The following is a 26,514-nucleotide window of genomic DNA, read 5'->3' as shown; positions in this document are numbered from 1 at the left end:
GTATGTCAAATCTCTAGGAAAATAAAAAAATATTTTTAAGCAAAATATTATGGTCCTGATGCTAAATATTCAGAAACATACCTGATGAAGAGCTACATCAGTGACCCAGTAGTTACCATTTTTATCTACACTCAATCCATGTGGTAAATAAAATCTGCAAGCATAAATGTAGAAGAATGAAGTTAAAATCATTTTTCTGGAAGAATGATATAGATGCAAAGATTTCATTTTTTATCTACAGATTAAAAACAAACATTGTACATACTAACTACATGTAGCATTTAATGAAAAATACAGCTTTACAGCTCAGAATTTTCTTGACAAGACTGTCTCAGTTATGAAATTCAGTTGATCTCAGATATCTCACTCAGGCTACCTTAGCATCTACAAGGACAATGTACAATATTCACTTCTGTTAATCTGGCTGGTAGATGCAATTATATGGAATGTTAGAAAATAAACTTTGTTTATTTACTTACTTGAAGATACTCAGGCTACAGCTACATAATTGTATATAAATGCACAAACATAATATAAAACACATAAAAATGAGTTTAGTATGGAAATATTAGTTTAATTAGTAAGAGAAAAAGGAAACCCAACTTACAGACTTTTGCCTGTGGAATGAAGCAGTTCTGCATTACTTGGATTCAAAACAATAATTGTGTTCTGTTCAATTGGTCCAAGTCCTCTTTGCTGATAGACAAATTTGCTGTCAAAAGAACTGTACAAAAACAGTTGAATTGAAAGCCAGCATTAGAAGGTTTTACTAATGAACAATATACACACAAGTTAAAGCTAAGTTTTTTAGTTCAGTTTCCAGTGTGGGATTATTTGCTTCATTTTTTCTTTAAATATAAATCTTATTACATCACTGTATGATTGTAAGAGTTAATACTGTTGCATGTCTGCATTTTCTACTGAGGCTATGACTTCTAAACTAAAGGAGCACCAAATCAACACAGCAAAAATTAAAGATAGTCCTAAAGCAAGAAAGTAAAAACCCCTTTTCAAATTATTTTTAAAAATAATTTCATTGTCATGGCAACCCAAAAATGAGAAATTCAGCAATATAGCCTAAGAAAAAAATGTAGGGAATCATCAGGCCATACCTACCAGTACAACCAGGTATACTTTGTACCATCTAAGGCAGTCTGTGCATATTTGTGTGTCTTCTGCTTTATATTTTTTTCATATGCAGTTCAGTATATTGCTAGAGCTTACTACTACAACATTCAGTTCTTACAGTTCTTATCCTTTTCACAGTGTGCTTACACAAGACTATAGGATATTCTATGCATTCCTCCTAATCCCACAATATTGCACTCAATTTTCAGGGTACATGGAATATATTCAGAAAAACATTTGAACATCTCACTATTTCATACATTAAGAATCAGGATAAACTTTCCAGAGGACATTTACTAGGAATGAAATTTTCATATGCTTCCAAAAAATAAAAATATCGTTATCTGTATCCTTACAAAGACTCTTACTCTAACCTGTTAAAATATATGTTCAGCTTTTAGTGAAGGTAAACAGACTGTAAAATATTTTGAACAACATTTCAGGCTAGATGTTAGTGCATGGTGTTTGATGTGAATGAAAAATGCATGAATACAAGGCCCATTCCCTGCATTCACTTTTTAAAATCCATTTGTTAATCCCAAGAGAAATCCAGCCCTGATTGATGTTACTTGGTAAACAAGAATATACTTTGTAGTCACAGAGAAGGCTATGAATAAAGCTATTAAAACTATATATTGTACAGTTCTAACAGTCTCACATATTCATAACATTAAATATTTATATATCTAGAATATTTAATGTGGAAAAGCAATATTGGCTGTATATATAACCAGAAAAATCAATACAGAATGTGTTTAAGCTTCTGCATAGGCTATGATTAAAAAATAATATTTAGATACTACCATTGTATATAGTAACCATCTGTAACTATTGAATTTCTGGTAGAAATAAGTCTGATGTCAAAATAATCTTTTTGACTATGAATGGTGAAAGCTACTAAAACTCTCCCCAGAGTTCTGCCATCATGAAGACGGAGAGAATGGATAAATGGTAATGACATACAAAAGCCTATACTGGTGTTGTACCTTCTTGTTTGAACATCATTCAGCAGGTGCTGTTATATTCTTTACTGTTCATGACAGTAATCTGCCATGACAAGTTCTCTTCATTTTGAAGTTTTATTTTAAAAGGAGTCTAACACTCATAAGGGCTTGCTCTAGCTATGGATTACCAAACTGTAGCATCAACAATGGACAGACTGAACTAATCTTATTTTTAATGTACATAGCTAACTGCAGAAAATCTACACAAATAATCAAAGAAAAGGATCTTAGTGATGGTAGATATAGTACAAAACAAGCCCCATTGAAAACATGATTGTATCTGCAGAACTGACTATCTAGACTAAAAGTAATTACTGGCTTTCCTTGTTATGATTTTGATTCTTAGTAATGGTGCTGTCTAGATGCCTAAGTATTTCCTGCTATTCCCAGCTCTTCTGGGAACTAAGTGATTTCAGTGTAAACAAGAGATTGTATGGTATGCAGAGAAATTCTAGTGAACTTGAGTCTATAGAAGTTCATCTTCTCCCTGTCAAATGTCTTTTCTAGGAGGATGACTAGAATGCTACAAAATCGTAGTCACTCTTTTCTTCCAGTGCTTAAGATTAATTTCCAGGCAATGTTCCTTTGTTTTAACTGATAAATAAGAACACAAACAATACTTACAGCTTAAAAGCAGCAAGACCAAAACCACACAAAGAGAACAACTAAACACAGTAATCATATTGCTCTAAAACATTATTTCCTGATAGGTTCTGCACTTTGATACTGAAGGACAAATAAAACCTTCTGCACATCTACTACTTCTAATTCCACAGTTATGTTTCCACTTCTCATCTGGCCACTCCACACTAATGCAGACAATTTCTTATAAAAATCTAGTATCCTTCTTTTGGACTACATAGTAAATTTAGACAGACCACCTGATCTCAGAACCTCTGAAAGCACAACCCTGAGGTCTATTCTTGATCAATATCCATCCCCATTGTAGTACTGTGTCAGTCTGCCTACCTTGATAAGAATGCATTAACAAGAATGTGACTGATATTCTCTAGTACGTTCTTTATAAATTGAATAAATAGCATACATTTTTCATCACAAAATGCAAAATAACATCCAACTGATTCACTGCTTAGCCAGCCGAATAGTTTTAATTTTTTTCATTCTACACAATATATGCTGCTAATAGCAAAGACTGCTCTGAAACTACCACGCTGTAGAAAAATCTTAATTATTTAAGAGGATTATTTTTTAAAAATCATATGCTGAAGGAATGCTACAGCAACTGCAAAGCTGTTACTGTATTACAGGGCTTATCATTGTGCTCTAAAGCATACCTTTGTGCTCTAAAGTAGACTGAAGTTACCTTTTGCAACAGCATAGATCATTCAACCAACTATATTGAGCTGAATGAGGATCCAGCTTTTGTGGCATATGTTTGTGGTAATCACATAGCCTCTGAAAAGAGACACAACTCTCCCAAGATTTTCCTGGGAAGCTGTGAGAAAGCTCAGAGAAAGAATTAAAACTGCCCAGGCTGTTTATTGATACGATTTTCCAGAGTGTGCTATTCTTGGTTCACCAACAGTGCAAGAGGATTTTACTCTAAGACCAATCAAGTCTTAGCTTAGCAAGTTGGGTTATAAAAGATGTGCTATTCTCCATTAAACACCTTCCTTTCACCTTCTGAAGACTGGAGTCTTTTGTTCCCATCCCTGACTCAACAGGGACACCTGTTAATAATGCATTGGAAATATTTGTGCATAGCCTAACAGCGCAAATTGTTTTTATTTGCTTCTATACTAAGGTGGTGAAGCATTGAAAGAGAAAATAAATTCTGGGCTTTCAAGCTATTGATTTATCCCATTTACAGTTATGTAAAGAATATTCTATTAACTGTGTATTTGCACCTAATGATAAAAGTTAAAAGTCTGATAACTTCTTATGCCTCCCCCCATACAACTGTCATGATGAACCCCTTCCAAACATCTTCTTTTTCCTTGAAAAATGAGAACACCCATTACTCCTTCCTTTTTCATCACAACACATGAAAGGGACCTCAAATTTAATGAACCAAAGATAAAAAGGGAAGGCTGACTGGGTGAGCACATTTGTGTGTGCCTCTTTTCCATGCCACAAGATGTGGAAAAAGAGCTTAACAACAGGCATGTTTTCAAAATACATTTTAAAATCATTGTACTCTAAATAAAAGGCCTACAGAGTTCTAGTTCAGCTGACTTAAGTGTCCCTATCAACACTAGATTTCCTATACATTGATTAGCTATGCTCCACAAAAAGAAAAAGAGGTAAGACTTAGGAACAAAACCCCTCAAGAACTAGGACTTAATGATTAGTTATCTTTATGGAAGGCCATGTGTAGTGTTACTGAGCAGTGGCGGTACATCCATGGATTTCCAGACTATGTATCACAACTCTAATCTTCTGCAGCCACAGCATAATGATGGTGAAGTCTATCTGTCTCTCAATATGGTTGATTCATCATGCATATCTTCTGTTTTAGGGAATGTTAATTTATTTTCTTTTGTTTAAAAACTGTAGGCTTTCCCAATACTGTGGGATATCAAACTCAAGTTTTGCACTCTGGATTGTTGGATACTTCAATTGCCAGACATTCAAAAATATGTATTTTAAAAGGACCAGCCTATTTTCAAATATTTAAAAAAATTGTTATTCAACAACACAAAGAATGGCACTTGTTCCTGAGTGGGAGTATGAAAAAACAGCTTTTATACAATACTTGAAGTCTGAGTAATACAAGTTGTATAATGCATCCTTTAGTCTGTATTTATATACACTTGAGCAGGAGACATCACTAACGCATGAGAACACTGTATGAGAAACAAGTGATTGCCTTATCTGCTGCATTATGTTATTTTTCTTGAAACCTAAGTAACTTAACTTTCTTTCATGAAACACTATTCTAAGCATAATTTGTTATCATAATGCTCAGAATTCTCTCCTATTTTTCTGACACAATGTTATCTTTAAATTAATTCATCAGGATTTGAAAATAGCCCTACCCTTTGGTCTTACAGCCATATATATGGATAACAGATGTTTAAAAAAAAGACAAAATAAAAAGAAACAATTTTTTTAAAGGGTATATTTAAAAAAGGTACCACATAACATATTACAGACTTGTACTACTTTCTTTCAGTATTCTCTTGCAATTTCAAAAGTACCCATATAAACACATACACAATTTTAAAAATCAAAGACACAACAACACTGTAAAAATAAAGATAGTGCTCTTCTAGAATTAATTCTGTTCTTAAGATAATATGCCTCTTTTCTTAAAAAAATATACTTCTATAGTTCTGTTCTTAAAATAATATACCTCTGACTATGTAGTTCTACAAATACTAGAAGGACCACCATTCTAGAGTTCAGACATTTTTTGGTTTGAGTGATGCTAAATGTAGTAAATGTTATCAAGTGAGTAGAATGAAGTTTGTTTTGAGAGAGTACCTTGTAACAATCCCTTTTTTTTTCAGTGTACATAAACACAAAGAAGAATGGACACAGCTTTGCATGTCTTAAACCCAAGTACTAATTGCAGTATACCATACAAAAACATTATTCACCCAGGCTAATTATTCCTGCTAAGACACATGGATAGCTAGGGATAATTACTCTCAGTGAATATCATACTAATGTGGTCATACAGTTTAAAGACCTAATGTACTATGTTCTTTTCCTCTAGAGACACATTCTTACTGTCTAAAGACATAATAACTCATCATCTTGAATTGTCAGTCACCATTTCTATTCTGAGTCTCTGAAAGGCACTTTCAGCCAAAAAACTGGATTTTTACATGGTAAAAGAACTTCAAACTGTCTTTCCTTGAGAATGTATATAAACAGCACACAGGAATTCAACCTTCTAACTCACCATCCAGCAAGGGTCTCTACTTACTTTTCATCCCAAACTCGATCACCTCTGTGGAAGACGACTAGGTTATTTTCAGGGTCCAGAGCCAACCCAGAAACTTGGCCTAGTTTGAGGTCTAAGCCAGGCCACTCCACAGCCTCTTCTATGTGGAAATCTGACCAAAGAAATAAAATTTTAAAAATATAAAAAAACAAAAATATAATAATGTAGCATATTTATTACAAAAATTCAAATATGGATACTGGCATTTGGTACAGACTGTTGGGAATTACATGGACATTTTCTTACATGCAGAATTAATTGAAGTTCAATTCCAAGCATAGTTTTAACACAGAAAAGCATGCACAAGCACTGGCAACCTACTCTGTGTAGATGACAGAAATATCAAAACTGCTTTTGGCTTTATTCTTTTCTCTAACTTATAAGGACACATGTATACATACTCTAGAAGTTTTAGAAGCTCTGTAAATACTTTCTACACTGAAAAATTACAAAAATATACAACTGAAATCAGCAGGAAAATTTAAATATTAACTATCAGTGTTTGACTAAAAATGCATAAATAAATACCATGAATCACTAAATTAAATATGTGGAAGGTGAATCATGTTTCCTTTTTTTCCTATTAAAGCTTTTAAGACTAAGAAAAGAAGACTTCTTGTACTTGTCTTAACTAAGGGAGAGAAATTTAGTTTCAGAGATTAACATTAAAAGATATAAGTATGGTCTCTTCAATCTCTCTTATGTAAAAGTAGACTGACAAGGATAAAAGGCACAAACTGTTCAATATTTAAAAAGTTGAGGAGAGTTGACTGCAAGGATTAATTTCTCACAGATCACCTACTTAAATACTACTAGAAAGAGATTGCTCTTGTGCAGATCTGACAGTGTATTAAGAGACAAATGAACCAGATTATCAAAAATAAAAAATGTAACGGCAAAAGAGATCTCACTAATTCTGATAAAATAGAAAGAAAAATTCTAAAATTTCTTCTACATGTTAGGAAAATCACGACTGCTTCTCTTCAGAAATTGATTTGTTGAGCATAATTCAGGTATTTCTACAATGCATAATTAGCAAGTAGGCACATACAGCCAAACTGAAGGCAAGTAAGAAGCAATTTCATTGAAGTTATGTGAAACTGGAGCCACCTCACTAATAATCAGTGTGTTTGAAAGCAACCATGCTTTAATTTGCAACTTTCAGCTCACCCAGAGTTTGTGAGTTCTGCTCTGATCTTAAACACCAATCACTGGAGTACCATCTAGGCATGTGAAAAAGATTTCCAAATTCACAAAATGCCAAGGCATCCTGCTTTGAAAGAGGGCAGATCACAGACCTGAAAACACAGCACCCAAGGGCTCACCTTCACCCCGAAGTGATTTTCCAATGTAAGGCAAAATTAATGGGAAACAATGTAAAAAATCTTTAAGCCTGTGCAACCCATCTGACCTGATAATACCCTCCCCTTGCATTTCACTTGGAAGAGATACAGTCTGAGAAAGAACAACAGGAATGCAGGGGAAGGAAAGTCATTCTCTATAACCTATCCAAGAAATATGAAACCCGTGCTGAAAACCTACTGTAGACTAGGAGATGTTTTACCTGTTTGGACTGCAATATCAAAAGCTAGAGTAGGTGACCCAAAAGAAACCTAAAAGCTATCAGCAACTGCAGTGTATCCAGAACAGTAATCAGAAATTTCTAAAACAAGAAATCCTGCCCTGTAGAAATTTTAGCTGAACAAAAGCTGCAAACTAAAGAAAAAGCTGTTTAAAAAAATTATACATATTCATACTTCTGTAGAGCTGAGTTGATTACAGTGGGTGCAGTGCCAGGCTTATTCACAGAAGTTTGGATTTTGGAAGGAATAAGAGAATGGAAATTGAGTGTCTGCCTCCTCACTTGCTCATCCAATATCACTTTATATTAAATTTCAGAAAGCTTGTCTATGTTTCACGTTACAGAGGCCTCTGAACTGTTTTTCAAAAATCTGGAAAGAATAACAGGCTAAACATAGGACTTCTATTTTGGCCTCTATCTAGTCTCTCAGAAGACACATACTATAAAATATAAAATGTTTATACTTAAAGAAATGAAAGATTTCTGACAGATCAAAACAATAAAATGTACAGGGAAATACAATCTAATCACAAGAGCTCCAGCCTCACTAAAATCTTTAGATTTTATCACATTTTTTCCAAAATTTGTTAATTAGTATTGTATTTTCTTTTTCCTTTGCAAGTCCATATACAGGTTTATCTCAAGGCAACTAGTTTTTTACAAAAACTCACTAAATTTAGACTTCCTTTATCTAAGACTTATTACTATTTCCCTACAAGAATAAGGGGTCCATAGAACAGTTTCATATGAGACTAATGAAAATTACTTTCCCCACTGAAGTAATTTATAATTACTTAGAAAAAACAAGATCATCAGTTTTCTTGTGAATGAGATCTCTAAAGTAGGTACTAGATCTTCTAGTTTTCAACTTGGAGTAGTTAATTTAAAAAAAAAAAAAAAAAAAAGGAAGAATTACCTAAATTTAGAACATGCAATTAAGTCTCTAAAGAAATAGAAGATTAAAGCCTTATTTTTTTGATACACTTGCAATTTAATATCCAGAATTTCCTCGAAGATCATTCTAGCTTTTAACTTTGTGAACTCTAAGTCATGTTGCACTCCCTGCCATCAGAGCACTGATTTAAGTCTTGATAAATCTAATTAAACAATACACAAAGGAGTTTTGAAAATTGGAGAATTACATTATTTCACATATTTAGAGGGTATAATTGTCCTAGTTGCAGTGATATTAAACAACCTGACAGATTATTGACCAGTCTAGGTTAACAAGCTAACCACAGTGCAGGAAGAGAAGTAGTGTAAAGTTTGAACATTTATAACACCTTTACTTACTGTATTAGCCATTTGGTATTTCAGGGCAATTACATGTTAAAAATTGAATATTTGCAAGACTAAAAATATTAAACATTTTAATACAGGTGATTTTTAAACAGTTAAATTATATGAATTTAACAGCAGAGTCTTGCCCTAAGAAAATTGAGAATTTTTTCAATTCAATATGTAAAGGTTTTTACAATTTAATTTTTCATTAAATCAAGACAACTTTACTTCTTCAACTGAGGAGGAAAATTCTCTTATGGAAGATTTTGTTTTGAATAGGTAAATAACTTCCCTAATAAGATACTAAATATATGCTTAAATATTTTATTGCTACAAAAGTTCTTTTACCAAAAGATGGTACTGACAGTTTCTGCAGGTCAGGAATTCTGTAATTAAAGGTATTACTAAGATAAAAAAAACCACACCCAAAAATGCTAATTAAGAAAATGTCAGTTTCCTTTTTTCCTATACCTCAGAATTGCATAATTTGAAAGTTCATTTATTAATTAGTCCCCCACCAACAAATTACCCCCAAATGAATATATGGCTATATGTCCAAGAAAATACTTTCTGTAGCTAGAATTCATGCTATAAGGTATGTAAAACTGAGCCGTTTATTCAGCTCACTGACATTCCCTCTTCTGGATCAGTGAAAACAGAAAGGAGTTTTCTTCTTTCTTTGTATGCACCACATGTTATTAGTCTAAAATGAACAAACTGTTTTTGCAAAAACGGTATCCACATTACTTTTCTGAACATTTAATTCCAGTCAGGTTTATGGAATTATTTATGATTTACACATATGTCAGGCACATAGTAACATTCCACGTGTGTTTTTTGTCCCTATAGCAATAATTTGAGAGGCTCTTATTTAAGTGGATCACACAATGTTGGCAAGTCCTCATCTTTGGTTTTCTTTTAAATACAAACCTAGGACTTATAAGCAGAGGCAATACATGCTAACATTATGAACTGAAACAAAAATCAAAGGGTTGATGGATGATACATGTATGTGTACAAAAGTACTTGGAAACATCAATCTGGGTGGTTACAACATAAAAGCTGGCATGTGTGACTACAGCTTATGGATACAGATGGCTTTCATGCATGCATATCAGCTTCTGTTATGAGATACTCATCACATGCTGCATTATCTGGCTTTCCACATTAGCAAGTAAGGCTAAGTCAATATCACAGAAACCAAAATGCAAGTAAAACAAACATAGTAATTCCATGGTTTCTGCTGTCATAGAAACCTGAAGGGAATTAATTATATTTCTAGCACAATAAAACTGTCTGTACAAGAATATTTGGAGAGTCAAGCCCAATTTGAAATCAATATGCAGAAAATTTTGCTTCTGAAGAATTTTTCAGGATTACTCTTTCTGAATGAGAGAAAAATATCTGATAGAATTATAGTAATAAATTTTATAAAACTGTGTATCTGACAGATCAAGGTTATCAGCAAACTCATAAAATGTACTGATTATTCCAGCAACCATTTTACAATAGTTACTTGTAATAAATTCTTCACTTCCTGTGACTACTATATCCTATGTGTTCCTTGTTTTAGCATAACCAATATAAAATCATTAAGATGAGGTCTTAAGAGTAGAAAATAATATCATACTGAAGTACTGGTGTTTTGCCATCAGCACACATTCTTTCTTCACACATGGAGGGGGAAAGAACCCCAGTGAAATACCTCTAAATTAGGGGGAGAACATTTCAATATTTAGGAAGAATATAATGTAAAATACTTCCAGGCCTCCACTGAAATTCCCTTCAGATTTTGCTAATGTGGATCAAAGCTCTTGCATTGCATTTCATTGTATAAAATTAACCCCAACCCACCTCCTTTATATTTGTTTTCCCAGCCTCCCTCACCATGTTTAGACTGTTGTAAAGAGAAATGTCTGTTCTCTGGCGGCCTCAAGGTAGACTCTAGTCTGTGAAATTTCTGAGTTCTGTCTCTGACAAGAATAGCTTTGTCCCTTTCATCATGATTTGTGATCTCTCTGGCAAGATCCTTCTTTTGGACTACATTAGCAATTTCTGCTACAAGATCTGATTCTGCTTTTTCTGTAGGGTTATGCTTATGCACATGTACAACATCTTCCCTTTCTCCTAGCAGCTTAGAAAGGAGTGAATAGAAATCACCTGTACAGAAAAGAGAAAAGATAAGAGTAAAAGAGAAAATAAACCAATTATAACAGATGGAGTAGTTTTAGAAGGCTTCAGCAAGGTATAATGTAACAAAGTTATTCAAACAGTTATTGACAAAAGTAGCAAAGAGGAACTGTTTCAGCCTCAGGAACCGAACCAGGCAGGTTCTAGTATGAAAAGGTTCAGTCAAAACGTTACTGACTTTAAATTACATATAGGTGCTCACTTTTACCTGACACTCTGGCATCAAAAAATCATAACCTCTGGAGAGATATTCTTGGGAACAAGGAACAAGAGAAAAAGAGGAAGGGAAAATTAAAGCAAAAGGGAAAGGAAAAAGTGTGTACATCTCAGTAAAAGAATATTTATGATGGAATTATCTGGATTTGCCAGGCTACTGCAGAGCTATAAATTAAAGAGGGGAAAATTCTATAGTTTTATAAAATTTTTCACTTACAAAGACAGTAATAGACAATCATAATATTTTTTAAAACATATTTCTTTAAAGTCTGTAATTGTATAAAAAACTTAAGCTGTAAGAATACAGAATTTCCATTTACAAGCAGATTCCACAGCACCCACTGTAAAAAAAAAAAAAAAAACACCAAAAAACACATGATCCATTAAATTTGCTTTTATTTATTCAGTCTGGGTTATACTCCTTCTTTTACTCCAAATAGCAACATTCCTTAGTTATTATATCATCTGGCAGTGGAGGGAAAATGATCTTTTCAGTGTGCTTGCTAGCAATAAAGTTATGACTGCAACTTTCTTAGGCATTCAACAAACATTTCAGTACATTCCAGAACAATAGCTCACAGCAAAAAAACATGAAAACAGAATTGATTAACCAAGTATCTTGGCTGCCTGAAACGATTATCAGTACTATTAAATGCCACTACATCATTTGAGTGGAAAGAGACATTCAATGTGCTTAAAGAGTTACTGCAAGTAGGTATCCTTTTATTTCAAACCCAAATCACTTGCAATTTAAAAATTATATTATTTTATGACAGGCTATATAGGAAATTTTTTTGGAAAAGTGAAACTATAAATAATGAAGCTTCAAAAGGAAACAAACACCACCCCACCCCACCCCTGAACCAAACAAAAAATCAGAACCCAAAAAAACCCCATTCAAAACCAGAAATCATCATCTGCAGCCTGGGACAGAGGAAATTAAGTCTTTTGAAAATGAACCTTAGAGGATCTGTCATGTTATTAAACAGTCCCTGTTCAATGATTTTGAATAGGATTACCTTCCTTGCCCTTGTAAATGAAACATCCCAGATGTCACAGTCTGTCAGAAAATAATTACTCAAGTAATGGCCAATTTCAATGATATTAAAAAAGCAAATTAGAGAAGAGACAAAATCATTAAGCTATACAACAAATAGGAATTATTTCCTTCCAACTCAATTCTTAAAGCTAGAGCATTCCATTATCTTAATACTGTCATTTAACAAGTCCAAGTACCGATTGAAAACAAATCCAAACATTTCAAAAGTATATCACAGGAGTTTTGGATACAAACCATATCTACACTGAGAAAGATTTTTAATTATTAAAGCAACCATCAACTGGTGCTGAAGCAGAAATGCAGCTGAAATTCCCTTTACTAAGGAAACATTTGGTATTACAATACTCTACACTGGTCTTTTTCTTCCCCAACATTTTGCAAATGAAATTAATGTCACACAAAACACATGTTTTGGTGTTATCTGTGGCTGGAGACCTATAGAGGACCCATATGCACTCATTTCCAATGAGAGGTCTGAGTGGTAGAAGCACTGCTCTCCCTAATGTAGCCGTGAGAAGTCGCCCTAAAGAAACAAGCTTGATATTATTTTAAACTGCAGGCCTTTTTAAAGCAAGTTTAATGACCCTTGCACAGTTCATTCTCTCCTAGTTCTATATCAACTGTCAAATCAACGGCCTTGTAATTATTGGCTGCAAAAGGACAACAACCTACTACAGTTGTTACAAAGGTTTCAGAACTCTTAACAGCTTAATATGCTCATGCTACTTGAGTGAAGAAGTTTGACAGCTTCATGCTCCAGCCAAAAGTGCTGAGTTGTGTAGTTCTATCTCCGGTCTGCAAGTGTTGTTACAGAATAATTAACCCAGTCTCTAAAATAGATATTGCTTGTTGACTCAAAAAAAAAAAAAAAAAAAAAAAAAAAAAGACAAAAAAGATCTTTTGTTTACATTTTGTTTACATGTTCTGGTATTAGCTTCTTCAAAAAAACTGTTAAAAGATAGGGCTCAATAGAGGACAAGAAGAAAAGAGAGCAGGAGAATTCAACTTAAAAACATGATATGTCCAGGGAGTAATTTTTAGGGCTGGATGCTTTCATGAAAAGTCAGTGGTCTTTATGGAAGCTATTAATCAGGGATTCAAGTCTAAGTAGGGTGATCTGTTTTGGTTTTCTCCTAGAGCTGAGCCAATGACCATAAGATATATGACGAACCTTTGAACACTGGTGTATACAGTGGGGCAGTTTGAGTACAACAGTCACTATCCATGAGCATACATGAGGTGTTTTCCAAGCTGAGTTGGAGCTTTCATTAAGCAGGGGTTTTGTAACCACAGCAGTTAAAAATATTCAGGAACTGTCTGAATGTACGGAAAAGAGCGTGCATCAGAGAAGAGAAGTGGTCAGAAGTGTGGGTGCCATGAAACTGTGATCCTTTCCTTAAATGAATGTGTTTGAGAAAATGAATATGGAATTTCAACACACACAAAGAACAAAAAATATCCAGGAAGTCTACATATGTGACCAGTATCTCTAAAATTCTGGCACAAGCACTAGGCTGAAGTGTCCTCTCAATGTTCTGGCATTTTGACAGAACTCAAAGTATTTAAAAGGCACAAAAGACATTAAAGTGAAGAATTTAATTTTGCTGATTACCCAAGGTCTGCAACCCTACCCGAAATTCCAAATTCTGAATGTGCATCTAACTTCTTTTCAGCTTTGCTTGTGAGGTCCAGGCAGATTCAAATAATTTGTAAGCAGTGTAATTTTAAGAGATAGTTCGAAATTTATTAGACATAACTACCAAAGAGCAGACTCATGTTGATTCTGAGTAAAAGCTGCTCTTTGTAAAGCAATGTCCAGCAAATATCAAAGCATGATCTTGTGTTACTAATTTGCAGTGGTCTTGTACCAGCTGGAACAGTTGAAGGTGGTGTTTGCCTGAAGATATTAAGTAGGAAAGGAACTTTGGTCAATGCTTGGTCTTGTTTGTGATGAGACAGCCTGGCCTCTAGAATGCCTGAGTATAACTAGACAAAGACATGCATGAATCAACAACTTGATCTTACTGAAGAAACTGAAATCTAGTAGTGCAGACTCTGAGAAGCTTCCTGATTAGGTCACTTTCAGAGAAGATACTTGTATTTCTTACGTGCAAGCTATCAGCAGTTTCCCCTATGGAAAAGATAATTGGCTACAAACACCTACAGCCTATTCTTTCTGTAAGAAGTGATAGCTGTCAATACCAACGTCTCAAGAGTGAAACAAGGCACAAGCATATTCCAGTAAATATAAAAGTCCTGTGGTGGCTCTATACTATAGAAACTTTTTCACAGAACAATGTTTTTGTTTACATTCATACAAACAAAATCACAACATTGGCAGAGAACATAAATCAAGAGTCAAACAGTAAGGACCAAAACATTCAATTTAAAATGGCTTCTTTCCATGCTTACACAAAAATTATACACTTTTCCTGCTTAGATATGCAACTGAAACCAATTGCCTTTTTTTCTTTTTTTGCTTAGATCTGATGGTCCTTTTTTTACTGCGCCAAAGATGATTTTCTAAAGATTATGAATAACCTTATCCTAACCAAAGCAAAGGCTCATCTTTTATTTACAAATTTGAGCAGCATCATTCAGTGTTGAGAGAGCAAGCAAATCCTCTGCTATTCTGAATCTCCCTAATTATAATTTCCTAGCAGTATATATCACTTCTAGTATCTTTTAGTAGCATTTTCTTCCAAGGTTTAATTCAATCACTTTTACCTCACTTTTGTACTCTCTTTAAGAGATCTAATACAATCTGAGCCCTCAACATGTTGTCAAAGCCTGAAAACATCTGAAGATTTTCTTGTACATCTGGCCTTAATCTAAAAATGTCTCAATACTGTCATCCCACATCAATACTGGAACACAAATTTGTCTTCTGTTTCAAGCTTCTCCTCAGGATTTTTAATCACCTACCAAATAAAACTCCCCTCTTTTCTCACAGTCATACAAACTAGCAAGGATAGATTATACAAAACATTTATTTTAGAAAGAAATGTAACCCATGCTGGCATTAAAATTCATCATCTTCTTGATTGATGCTGTGTCCATGGCTTTACCATGTAACATTATCACAAACTCACACTATTTAAAAACTAAAGACCTGCCTGCATGCTGACTCTCCTTTCCTCTTCCTTGCAACACCTGGCCCACAAGATATTGCAGGCCTCCCTTCACATCTCCCCCTCTTTTTTTTTTTTTTTTTTCCCTTAAGAAAACAAAAGAGCAGAAAGCAGAGGAGCTGTATCTCCTTTTTTCACTTAAATCAACCAGAGATTTCTATCCCAGATGCAAAAAGATCCTATTCAATATATTTTTATTGTAACCAGCTATTCTAAGAAATGCAGAACTTTACAGAAAATATGTAACTCATCACAGATTCAGCTACAACCTAGCAAAATATTCACAGCTGTCTAACAAATACCTTGTGCAAAATACTTCTGTGTGTGTGTGTACGTGTATATGCAGTCAAATGCAAGTATACTATATAAATGAAAATAATTAAAAGATGGGGTAGCATCCAACAGGTAATACATAGAAGATTTATGTGTAACCTTTATCCAGACCCCATTTTGTACAGATTATGATATTAAACTTTCTTACAAAGAAAGTTCCTCCTAGAGTCAGTGGCCCATCACAATATATGTATATTTAATTTTATTCAAAGATTCCCTTTCCAAAAATTCCTGAAAAATATTTTAACTGAACAGAAACATTTCTCTTAACATTTTTATTCCATCATCTCTGTTTATGAAACACATGCTTACATTAAAGTACTTCAGCCTGTACTGCGAAATTAAGGTCCACGGTTACTGTTACTTTGTTAGACAAACAGAATGGTTATTAATTTTGTGCATCCTCCTAGAAACTTCTCAGAGTGTGAATTTACAGGGTACTTTGTATCATATTACACACCTTACATTCAAGCCACATTTCCAGTCAGTTTCATAAGGAGCTCATTATATGAGGACTTAGCTTCAGTTCTTTGCTTTGTATATCCTAAAAGACTGGGAAAACAGATCTCAACATCAGACTACCTAGCTACCTAGAACCACTCTGCAAAAGTCTAGAGAAAAACACACTGAAAGCAGAGAGCATCAAATTGCCACAGACTACAGAGCCATATTATTTTCTTTCTGTTGTGTACTATTTCTCTCACTACACACATTTTAATCTCTAAAACAACAAGGTAAAAATGCAATGAGGTGTTTTCTGCACAACCTATCTCACCACTAGGACAGCAATTGTAATGACTGCAAATGTGAACCTCTGCTTTATAGAAGGTAACATCTGAATGCTTGACTGAAACTGCAGTATTACTTTAAACACAGGAGATTTAATGGGATTTCAGTTAACACATTCAGCTGTGAAAAAGGGACCTCACATGAATCTATCTGGGACACTGCAAAAGAAAGGTCTTATGTTCCTTTATAATGAATTTTCCCATTTGAACTCCAAGTAAATTATTATTAACTAAGTTAGTACTCCATATAGTAACTTAGTCTCATGGCAATGAAGAAACAATGAGGGATAAGGGAAAAATTCCCACTGTATTCACAGTACCAACACCAGTGCTGAGAGCAACTGCAACTTTGACTCAATTCAGATTCCATCATCAGAAGCAAAACTATTTTGGTACTAATGCCTAAATTCCCTAAGCCAGAGAGAAGTAAAAATGTACTTTTTAAAGTGCTATGGCAAATATAATACCAGAAGTACAGTGACAATCTCAACTCTTTTCTCTCCCATATATGTGGGAAATCTAACTTTTGGTTTATATGCTGCTAGTGAATTCTCAGCTCAAGCCAGCCTTGAATTTTGCTTTAAACCATTTAAATATAATTACATGTAATTATGTTTAATATATGAAATATATTTTATAATATAAATATAATCAAATTATTGTATTAATTTTAGTGGGAAAACTTTGTCACTTCTGCTTCAGTTTATGATTATACCTAACACACACAAAATGAGATATCAATTCATTAGCCAGTCAAAACATTAAATACTGGACAGCCAATTAACCATCAGCTGTCTTACACTTTCCTTGTTTTTAAGAAGCTAGTCTCCTATTGTTTATATGCACAAGTTCCTAAAGCTTTCAGGTATACCATCAGCAAACTTTCTCAGTAGCAAGGGCTGCTTCACTGCTTGCATACCAAAACAAACCTGAATTACACTACACTGTACTATGCTACAGGAAAGTGATTAACAAGCAGAATGAAACATATTTAGGTATTTTTTCAACAGGTAAAGACATATGACAGAGATAATGAACGCTAACAAACAAATTCTTTTTGCTCCTCTGTATCTATTAAGCACAATTTAATCAAACTTCTATTGATGGACAAAAAATAAACATACACATTATTTATTCTACTAGCGACTTGATGCTTCAACAGGAACAGGAAACTTTCCAATACACCAAATGTTTAAATCAATTGCATTTCCTACAATAATTGACTTCCTATGAAAAGTTAATCTTCACTGCTGTTTCAGAAACTATATAATGAGGTCAGTTTTATTAAGGTAAGTTTAGTTAAATTTTAACAGAGATTTGGCTTTGTCTTCATGCAGAGTGCTGGTTCACTTTGTGATAGTTACTGCTTATTTCTATATATTTGCATTGTTTATTAATGTGCCTCTGATGAGTGAAGATGACGAAACTGAAAATTTAATGTAAAAGCAATGAAAACACCTGGATGTACTGATATAAAAAGCATCATCTGTGTGACCAGGAGGTACCTCTATGCTCAGGCTAATATGATATACACATTATTTGCAGGAAGATACTTTCATATAGCAGACTTTTTTGTTTTCCCCTTTTGAGGCAAATACGTAGATTTAAGAGTACTGACAATAAATATTGTCTCTTTGGCCATATCTCTAACCTCCAGGTTAGTAAGTACCTCTGACGCCTTTTCTCTGGTTCTAGAATTATGAGCCAAACACAGTTAAGGGATAAAAGGGTTATCTTGGTATTTAATAAGGATCCTTAGGTGCAATAATATGTCAAGGTGGAATATGTCAAAATGCATACACATGGTATATTGCATATATAATTTTACAAAGTTTGTAGATTAGTGTATTTGACAAAGGTTCCTTAATGAGAATTTTAAATGAATGGCATGACATTTCTTTATTTTAAAGCATTCTTCCCTACATGGGGCTTGAATCCAGTTTACAAAGTATGTTCTAAGAGAGGGTTTTGGTTTCTCAAGATAGTGAAAGGCCTTTCGGCCTCCAGCTGTGAGGCCTTTAGAATGTTTGGGGTTTGTGCCTAGCAGAATATCAGGACTATGCCAAGATATCAGGCTTAAAGAATTACAAACACGTATGCTAAGAATACTGAGAATACATAAAATGTATATAAAAAGAAAGGGCAAAAAATCATCATGGCATCAGCTCCATGGGAGCACAACAATTTAATAACTATTTCAGAGTTTACTGAAGTAACAGTGAGGTAACAGTGTTTATTTCAGTTGCCTGAAATTAAGAAGGGGAAAAGCTGCTAAAACATAACAAATCACAGAGAAAGAAATCCATGCAAGATAAAACACAGAATTATCGGAAAATTGTTGGTGTGCTTTCTTCAAAGGCCGAATTTACTGAGCAACAGCTCAGCAGCAACAGAACTAATCAAAGACTCAGTTCTGGTGTCTCTGTGCTTTGTAGATAAGGTTATCATACAGAATATGCCAGAGCAGGGAAAGCCTTGTGTCTTTGACCTCTGTGAAAGGAAGTACTTGTGTAGTGACCTCAACCCCAGTGGACATATGCATGTGCTTCCATGTAGGGTCCACTGCCTCCTTCCTTCAAACTAGAATTTTCCCGTCATAAAGGTTTTGCTCAAATTTGGTTCCTACTCACTGAAGTTATTTGAGGAGATGGATAAATTCTCAACACCATTGCTTAAAATTGATTTGCTCCACAAAACTGGACTCTAATTTCTATGTAATTTCTATGTAATATTTTGCAGACCATTTTCAGCTCCTGGTTTCTCCAGTCTATCTGGGGAGCACTTGCAGAATCAAAACCTACTTTCTAAGCCAGCCATTCAACTTTCCCTCTTTGGAGACAAAAATAAAACCAAACCTGAACTGCTTTTTCCTGTTGTTTTGCTTCAACTGAAGTTAGAGCTGTATCAATATAAAATTGAAGACAGGCTCCTGTAAATGATGGGGAAATTTATCTTAATCTAACAATTAAGAACAGGAAATTAAATTCACAGCAACTACTGTGTTTTGGTATTTCACGTCATGAACCCAAGTAATTTCAACTGAACAAAAAATTGTGTGTTTCCATAGAAACAGGTTAGATGAGGATGCATATTAACTAGTGCTCTCAGCAAACCAGACCGCATTGCGGAAACATCTTCAAAATGCATTTCAAAGACAAATGAAAAAGATTTTAGCAGCAGGACCTTCTTCAACACTTTTTTCCAAACACTAATGAATTCAATAAAACATATATATAACAAGAACCTTGATCAAATGCTAATACACTTATTGGTAACATAAGGGTAAACCAGATTGTCAGCATGAATTTTGACGTAAATTTGTAAGCAGATAGCTCATTCTGCTCTGAAACAGGAAAAAAAAATTGAATTGCTTTTCCTTCTTAAAAAATACATCTTGAATTGAACCAGATAAATATCAGACATGCCACTGTATATACTGCTTCTAATAGTTCAAAGTTCTTTCATTCAAGACAGTTTCACATTCCAGAAGCTGGTTTTATGTAACTAAAACGTAACTATTTGAGTTAACTCTAAGAAACAGCAGAGTACATAAAAAATCCAACCCCTTTTGGAGATGTTATTAAAAATTCTAAACACTGTTCAATCTTTGCTCTTCTTAAAGGCAAAAGTAATTGTGCTCTAATTTAATCCTTGAACCTCAATATTGTTCAATGAAAACTGTATGAATCTGTAGGTCTTCCCCTTAGTCTAAAGAAAAATCCTGATACCGACGCAATTTTTATCTAACAGTATATGACTCACAAGAACTTAAAAGTAGAGTCTAAGATATTTCTGAAACATAGATAATATTCTGAATATTTCTAAAATCTTTATACTAGTCATAGGCTTTTTTCCCGCCAGCTAAGTACTATAAACATTTCTTTGTGAGTTGTAATGCGTATATATACACAAATATAACAAAAAAATACTCTATTAAACAGCTGCACTCAACTTCAACTCAATATTTGCATGTGAAGCAAAGACTGAAGCATAAGAACATTATTCCCTAATATACACATGGTAATACAAACTGAGAAATCAATGTAGTGTTATTAGCAAATAGTTACATACAGAATACATGCACATACAAATAAATAACAACCTTTGTCAGCAAATGAAACAAAGAACAGGAAAACATTATGAGATTAAAATGCACTAATAAATTTTACCTATTAGTAAATTAGGCTAGAGATCAGTGGTAAACTAATTGTTTTTATTATTTCTTATATAGCATGCAACGCTTAGCTTTACAGAACATTGCAAATTGTATAAATTAAATATAAACAGATTAAAAACCTCATGAATCATTAAAAATTATGATACATTTTACCAGTATTTTACATTAATGAGTCCTTTACTTGACATAGAAATAAGCAAGTACATACCCTGATCCAAAATCTCTGCCTCTTCTTTTTTGGCCTGCTGCAGCAAATAACTTGCATCACTATCCTTGGTTTCTAAAAAATGGATTTAGGATATGATGTTAGCCTTTGCATGTGAATGAAATTGAATAGCCCTCTACTTTGGAAAAATGCCCTTCAGAAATGAACATTTGGCATTTTTATATACAAACAATAGTTGTATTGAACAACACAGCACTAAAACAACCAGAATAAAAAAACTAAGATTTATATTAGAAGTAGAAATAAATTTATAAATAAAAAATGTACACAGAAATAAGCAAATGCATACCTTGATCCAAAATTTTTTCCTCTTCTTTTTTGTTCTGCTGAAGCAAAGAACTTGTATCACTGTCCTTGGCTTCTGAAAAATGGGTTTAGAGTATGATGTTAACCTCTGCATGTGAAGGGAATTAGCACCCTACTAAGGAAAAAATGCCCTTCTGAGACAAATACATGGTATTTTTATCATAGTAGTCATAGCACACAATGCAACAGTAAAAAAAGTGAAATAAAAAACTACAACTTGTACTTGCTACACAGACACATCAGATAGATTACCTCTGGATAATACTGCTCCTGCAATTTATATGTCTAAAACTGTTCAATGTAAAAATTTGATTCCTCCCATAACATGGCAGTGGGATCTAGAAAATTAGGGCAATGTTATGACTCAATTTCATAGGAAATAGACAGAAGATAAGATAAATATTAAGAAACTGTTAATATAAAATTTGGCATAGAAAAAGAAGCTAGGTTTTTACAGGCCACAGCTGTAAAAATATGTTTGAAATGGAAGACAACATGAGAAAGAAACATACAAAAGACTATAGCAGACATTTCCACCAAAACCAACAGTGGAATCCCATGATTTATTAATTAGCAATTTGAATTTTATGCAGAACTGCATTAGCTCTTTATGAAAATTTTGCATACCAGCTAAACAGAGAGAAATATATCAATGAGCATAAGATGGCACAAATAAAATGGATTACAAGTGTTTTTCACCTTCATGATGTCCATGCATCGTCTTCAGCACATCAGACTTGACTGGAATAGGAATATTTGCCTCCTGTGGAATATTTCTGAACATTTCAGGGTTTGTGTTCTGTGTGCAGGTCATGTATGAGACAGCATGCTTAGCTTCCATATAGTACATAATGTAAAAGTTGCACATTTCATCATTGGCAGTACCCCTACACAGTACAGAAAAGATGTGGCACTTAGAAAACAATGAGCTGAATAGCTATTATTTAATTAATCCAACTTGTTTAACAGGTTACCAAAATATTGCAATCAAATGTTTAGATGTCCCAAACTAAAGCATGCAATACCTGCATTACAGTGAATATCAGAAATTTCTTTTTGTTTATACTGGAGAAAAGCAGTGTGGAGAATTGCAGCAGAATAAGCACAACCCCATCTGCTTCAGACAAAAACCCCACATACCTCAAAACTTCCTAGCAATTTGCTTTTGATTTCACAGAAAATTGCATCTTCTATTTACACTGCTCTTCCTTCTAATTTCTCCAGTATACTCTACACAGTTCCCATTGTGTTATCAACTGGGAACATGTTCTGATTAAATATTACAGATTCTATCATTACTAATCACTTACTTTTCTACAAACCTTGGACACATGTAATTTGAAATTGTTGCAAATAATATACATGTTTCATTTCAGCAGCTATTTGACAAATCTTTCCCCTTTCCTTACCAAATGCATTCATTTACTGTCCAGTAACACTGGCTCTAATACTGTAAAATTTATTTTCGTTACCTATTAAGCTAGTAAGTATCTCTTAAAGAGAAGAGAGCACTGTCACCTTGAGGATAACTTGTTTGTAAGCTTCTGTAACAAAAACATGAGTGCAAGGGAAATGACAAAACACTAGCAAAATTCAGCTCTTTGATAAATATTGTGCATGCACTTGAAATAGAAGTGGCCCTTCTCTACTGCTACATAATCCTGTCTTCAATAGAAAAAAGGGGTTTTTTTGAAAAATATTGCTTTGTGAAGCAGAGTATATGGCCTCTTTACAACTGTGGTCTGTTTCTTCCTCTGCCATATAGGTTCATACCTTTTGTTTAGAGCTACAATCCTGATAATTAATAAGCTAGGACTTCTTAATGGAAGTCATATAATATAGGGGTTTACATCAAGATTTTTAATTAGCTTTCACAATTAAACAGTGAGCCTACACTCATTAAAAAAACACAGAGGTGTTCTATTAGCTGTTTGCAAAAGACATCAGTGCTGACTTTTCCAGCAGCATTCTGCAGCATTAATTTATTCACCATAGCAACAATAATAACACAAGCCAGAGGGAAGAAAGGGAAAGACGGAAGAAGAGACTGTTTCAAAAGGGGAATTGGTTATTTTTCCATGCGTTGAAGTCTGGCATCCCTTGGAGACTACAAAACTGGGCAAGCTCTGCTTTAGTGTTTAGAAAGCATTAACTTCACTGTTGGACCTCCAATATCCATCACTCTGATTGCTTCCTCTTTAAAACTCCAGCAGAAAACAGGATGTGGAAATTACGTAAACTGTGGCTCACCTGAAATGCTACTGTGTCTAAGCATTTGTAGTGTTTTAATTTCAGGTGGCAGTTAAGTACTGCCCCTCACTGCCCCCACTCCTGCCCTCCCCAGTGGGACAAAGCAAAACTTGTGGTAAAATAAAATAATAATAAATATCAACTATTAATAAACAAATAAGAGTAATACAAAAAATTATAATACTAATAAATAACATGGCATGATTCATACAATACACATTCATATATTATAGTGCAAACAAATAATAATAAATATAGTAAAATAATAATTATAGTAATAACAATTACTGTAATGAAAAGAACAGAGAGAGAGTTTCCCCACTGAAAGAATGCTAGTACATTGAAAGAAAATATCAGAGTTTCCTAATACTGATTCTTAAACTGTAAGAATTATTCAACAAACAGAAACTACTTTGGGGAAAGTTACAGAAACATAACAGAAATTATTTGAACTTGTGAAAAAAGGTTAGCAGTTAAATTAAGGTTTTATGTTTTTAGTGTCATGGTATTTGTAAAACCCTCTTCTCAAAATATTTTTTCCAACTGTTACACATCACTATCTTAACTGCCCACTGGAAGGTGATAAATCCATGTTGAATCCTTAACCCTCCACTGAGCTGCAATCTTAGGGTGCTCAATGCATAAAAATCTCTTTTATTGGAATGGTGCAACACACACTCCCAGAATCAAGAGATTTACATACAATATTTCTGTTTCTCTACATATGCATTAAATTACAGTTCAAAGAGCCACAGCCAGCTAAAAGAGTACTAATATTATATGTATTTTCACAGCTGTATTTGTCCACTTGATTTTACAGGGCTGTGTCTGCCACCTGCAGTGGAGTAGCATCAGTGACTAACACAGTTCAGATTCTTTTATTTTTTATTATTAGTAGTAATTTCTGGTTTGATTGCTTTTCATAAAAGCCTGTACATTTTTATACTGAAAAAAGGTAATTTCAGTGTTGGTCCAGATTTTTTAAGGCTAGGTTTTGCAATAGGTCAAAGTATCAGAATTTTATAAGCTTCTACACATTTTCCTTTTGAAATAATGTAGAGAATTGTGAAAGTTTATTGCTTTGCTATAAACAGTTAATATTGTCACCTGATAAAAAATATATTTTCTAGAATTGATATTCTGAATCCTTCTCTAACAACAGCCCAACACCTGACTAAGTTGTCTGGCAGTACAGCTTCACTTCAGAAGTCTTCTGAACATTTCAGCAAAGTGAATATTCACGTAACATCAATGAACACCGCATAGAGTTAAATCTTAAGTAGACCAGATAGCATAACAAAACATTCTGGCAGAAACTGTTTCTTAGAATTACTTTGGAAGAAGACATTAAACAAAAACATTTCTACATATAACCAACACTCTGGTAAAACAGGTTCTGAAATAGAGTGAATAAATAAAATTTACCCTATGTGTGTCTCTGTAGTTCTGCCTTCCCCACTGAATACACATCTGGCTGCTAGGATATCATCATAGCTAATGTCTACTGGATATTTCACAGGGTAGAATGCCTGAAAGAAAGGATGATTCACCACAATCAGTGGAAGTGCTTCATATTCTCTCTGTTAATAGACACTGATGAGAAGGATGGTGCTACATATCTGAAATGACTTTTGCGTCATAATCTAATTGTGATAGTACTTGGCAATATTCACTTTCAGGAGTACAACAGTACATAACCAGTGGGAACACCATGATGCAGATCTGTGAATACGTGATTTCCAATTCAGCATCTCAGTTTGAAACAAAGATAATTAAAATTTACATTCAGAACTCAAAAGAACCCAACCAACCTGTGGTAGTTGCGGACTCTGCCTACCAATCAATGTCCATTGACCATTTCTCACTCTGTATCCACTCACTACTTTACCTATAAGATATCAATATACAAAAGAAGTGAGATATACTTAAAAAATTATGTTGCAGGGGCAACATTTTTCTGTTAGGTATTTGATATTCCTATGTTACTCTTACCTAGTCTGTGTGTGTGAACTCTGTAGGCAAAAAGGTGCATTGGAGACCTTTTGTAATGGCAGGCAATGTCTGCATCAACCACTGTGAAAATATGACAGCAATAAACAATGACAAACAGATCATTTATCAAACAGAGAAAAGTTGAATTACTGTACTTCATTCAGTATGGTTTACAAAAACCATACATACAATGGACAACAGATGATTTCAAAAGATAATAGATAACATCTTGTATTTCAACAGATGTTTTGAGATGGAATATAAGATATTCCAAAACATCTACAAAGAAAAACAAATAAAATATTCTCCAGGTTACTTGAAAATTACTTAATCTGCTGACATATATGTAAAATCTCTCTGTCTGAAAGACAGAAATTCTTCCAGTGCATGCTAGTACTATTTAACAAAATAATACAATTACTTACAGACTATATTGAGAGTTGCTTAAAATAAACATAGCTATGGTAAATTATCTACTCAGGGGAAAATTAAAATCTAATTCTAAACGGATACAATTTAAAATGAAGTCTTGATTATAAAGACCCAGACTTAATTCAGATTTAGAGAAGAGACTTTGTCACAGAATTGCTGTACAATGTTTACAGGGTAGTACTTGTATTAGGTGCACTAACAGTACCTAAGGAAGAGCCTACAGAAAAATCCTGATGCCTTTCTGAGAGATACTGCCACGCTTCCTGTTTTAACAAATTTCATGTTCTACTTAAGAGCTCTAAATTTGACCAATCATGAGAAGGAAGTTATCAGCAACTACAGAACTGTGTTTGTCCTTTTCCCTCACCCTTCCAGTTGAAAAATTAAATTCCTACACTGATCAAATATTCTTGGGGATAGTGAGGAATTAATTTGGTGTGTTTTCACATTGGAGGGCAAAATATTTTTAATTTCAGTTCAAATTTAAAAATGCTTTGGGTTGCTG

The 26,514-nt window shown here is 33.9% G+C and overlaps 1 protein-coding gene across 10 annotated transcripts in view; it reads right to left on the bottom strand.

The window, feature by feature from the left end:
• PAM (peptidylglycine alpha-amidating monooxygenase) overlaps positions 1 to 26,514 on the bottom strand; it is a 121,103-nt gene that overhangs the window by 10,922 nt on the left and 83,667 nt on the right. For 6 of the 10 annotated variants that reach the window (XM_021543985.3, XM_077789994.1, XM_021543987.3 and 3 more), the window contains exons 10-19: positions 25,578 to 25,658; positions 25,397 to 25,473; positions 25,011 to 25,114; positions 22,035 to 22,222; positions 21,319 to 21,390; positions 21,012 to 21,083; positions 10,763 to 11,068; positions 6,028 to 6,157; positions 608 to 724; positions 82 to 154 (exon numbers count right to left, since the gene is read on the bottom strand). In XM_021543985.3, coding sequence (XP_021399660.1) covers positions 82 to 154; positions 608 to 724; positions 6,028 to 6,157; positions 10,763 to 11,068; positions 21,012 to 21,083; positions 21,319 to 21,390; positions 22,035 to 22,222; positions 25,011 to 25,114; positions 25,397 to 25,473; positions 25,578 to 25,658 — 1,220 coding nt within the window. The remainder of the gene's footprint in view (positions 1 to 81; positions 155 to 607; positions 725 to 6,027; positions 6,158 to 10,762; positions 11,069 to 21,011; positions 21,084 to 21,318; positions 21,391 to 22,034; positions 22,223 to 25,010; positions 25,115 to 25,396; positions 25,474 to 25,577; positions 25,659 to 26,514) is intronic. The other 4 variants (XM_021543992.3, XM_021543993.3, XM_031507317.2 and 1 more) reach the window with 2 other exon arrangements.

This window comes from Lonchura striata, chromosome Z (assembly GCF_046129695.1).
Source record: "Lonchura striata isolate bLonStr1 chromosome Z, bLonStr1.mat, whole genome shotgun sequence".
NCBI classification, from domain to species: Eukaryota; Metazoa; Chordata; class Aves; order Passeriformes; family Estrildidae; genus Lonchura; species Lonchura striata.
Note: the sequence above shows the minus strand (reverse complement) of the source record. Positions and strands in the feature narration are given on the sequence as shown.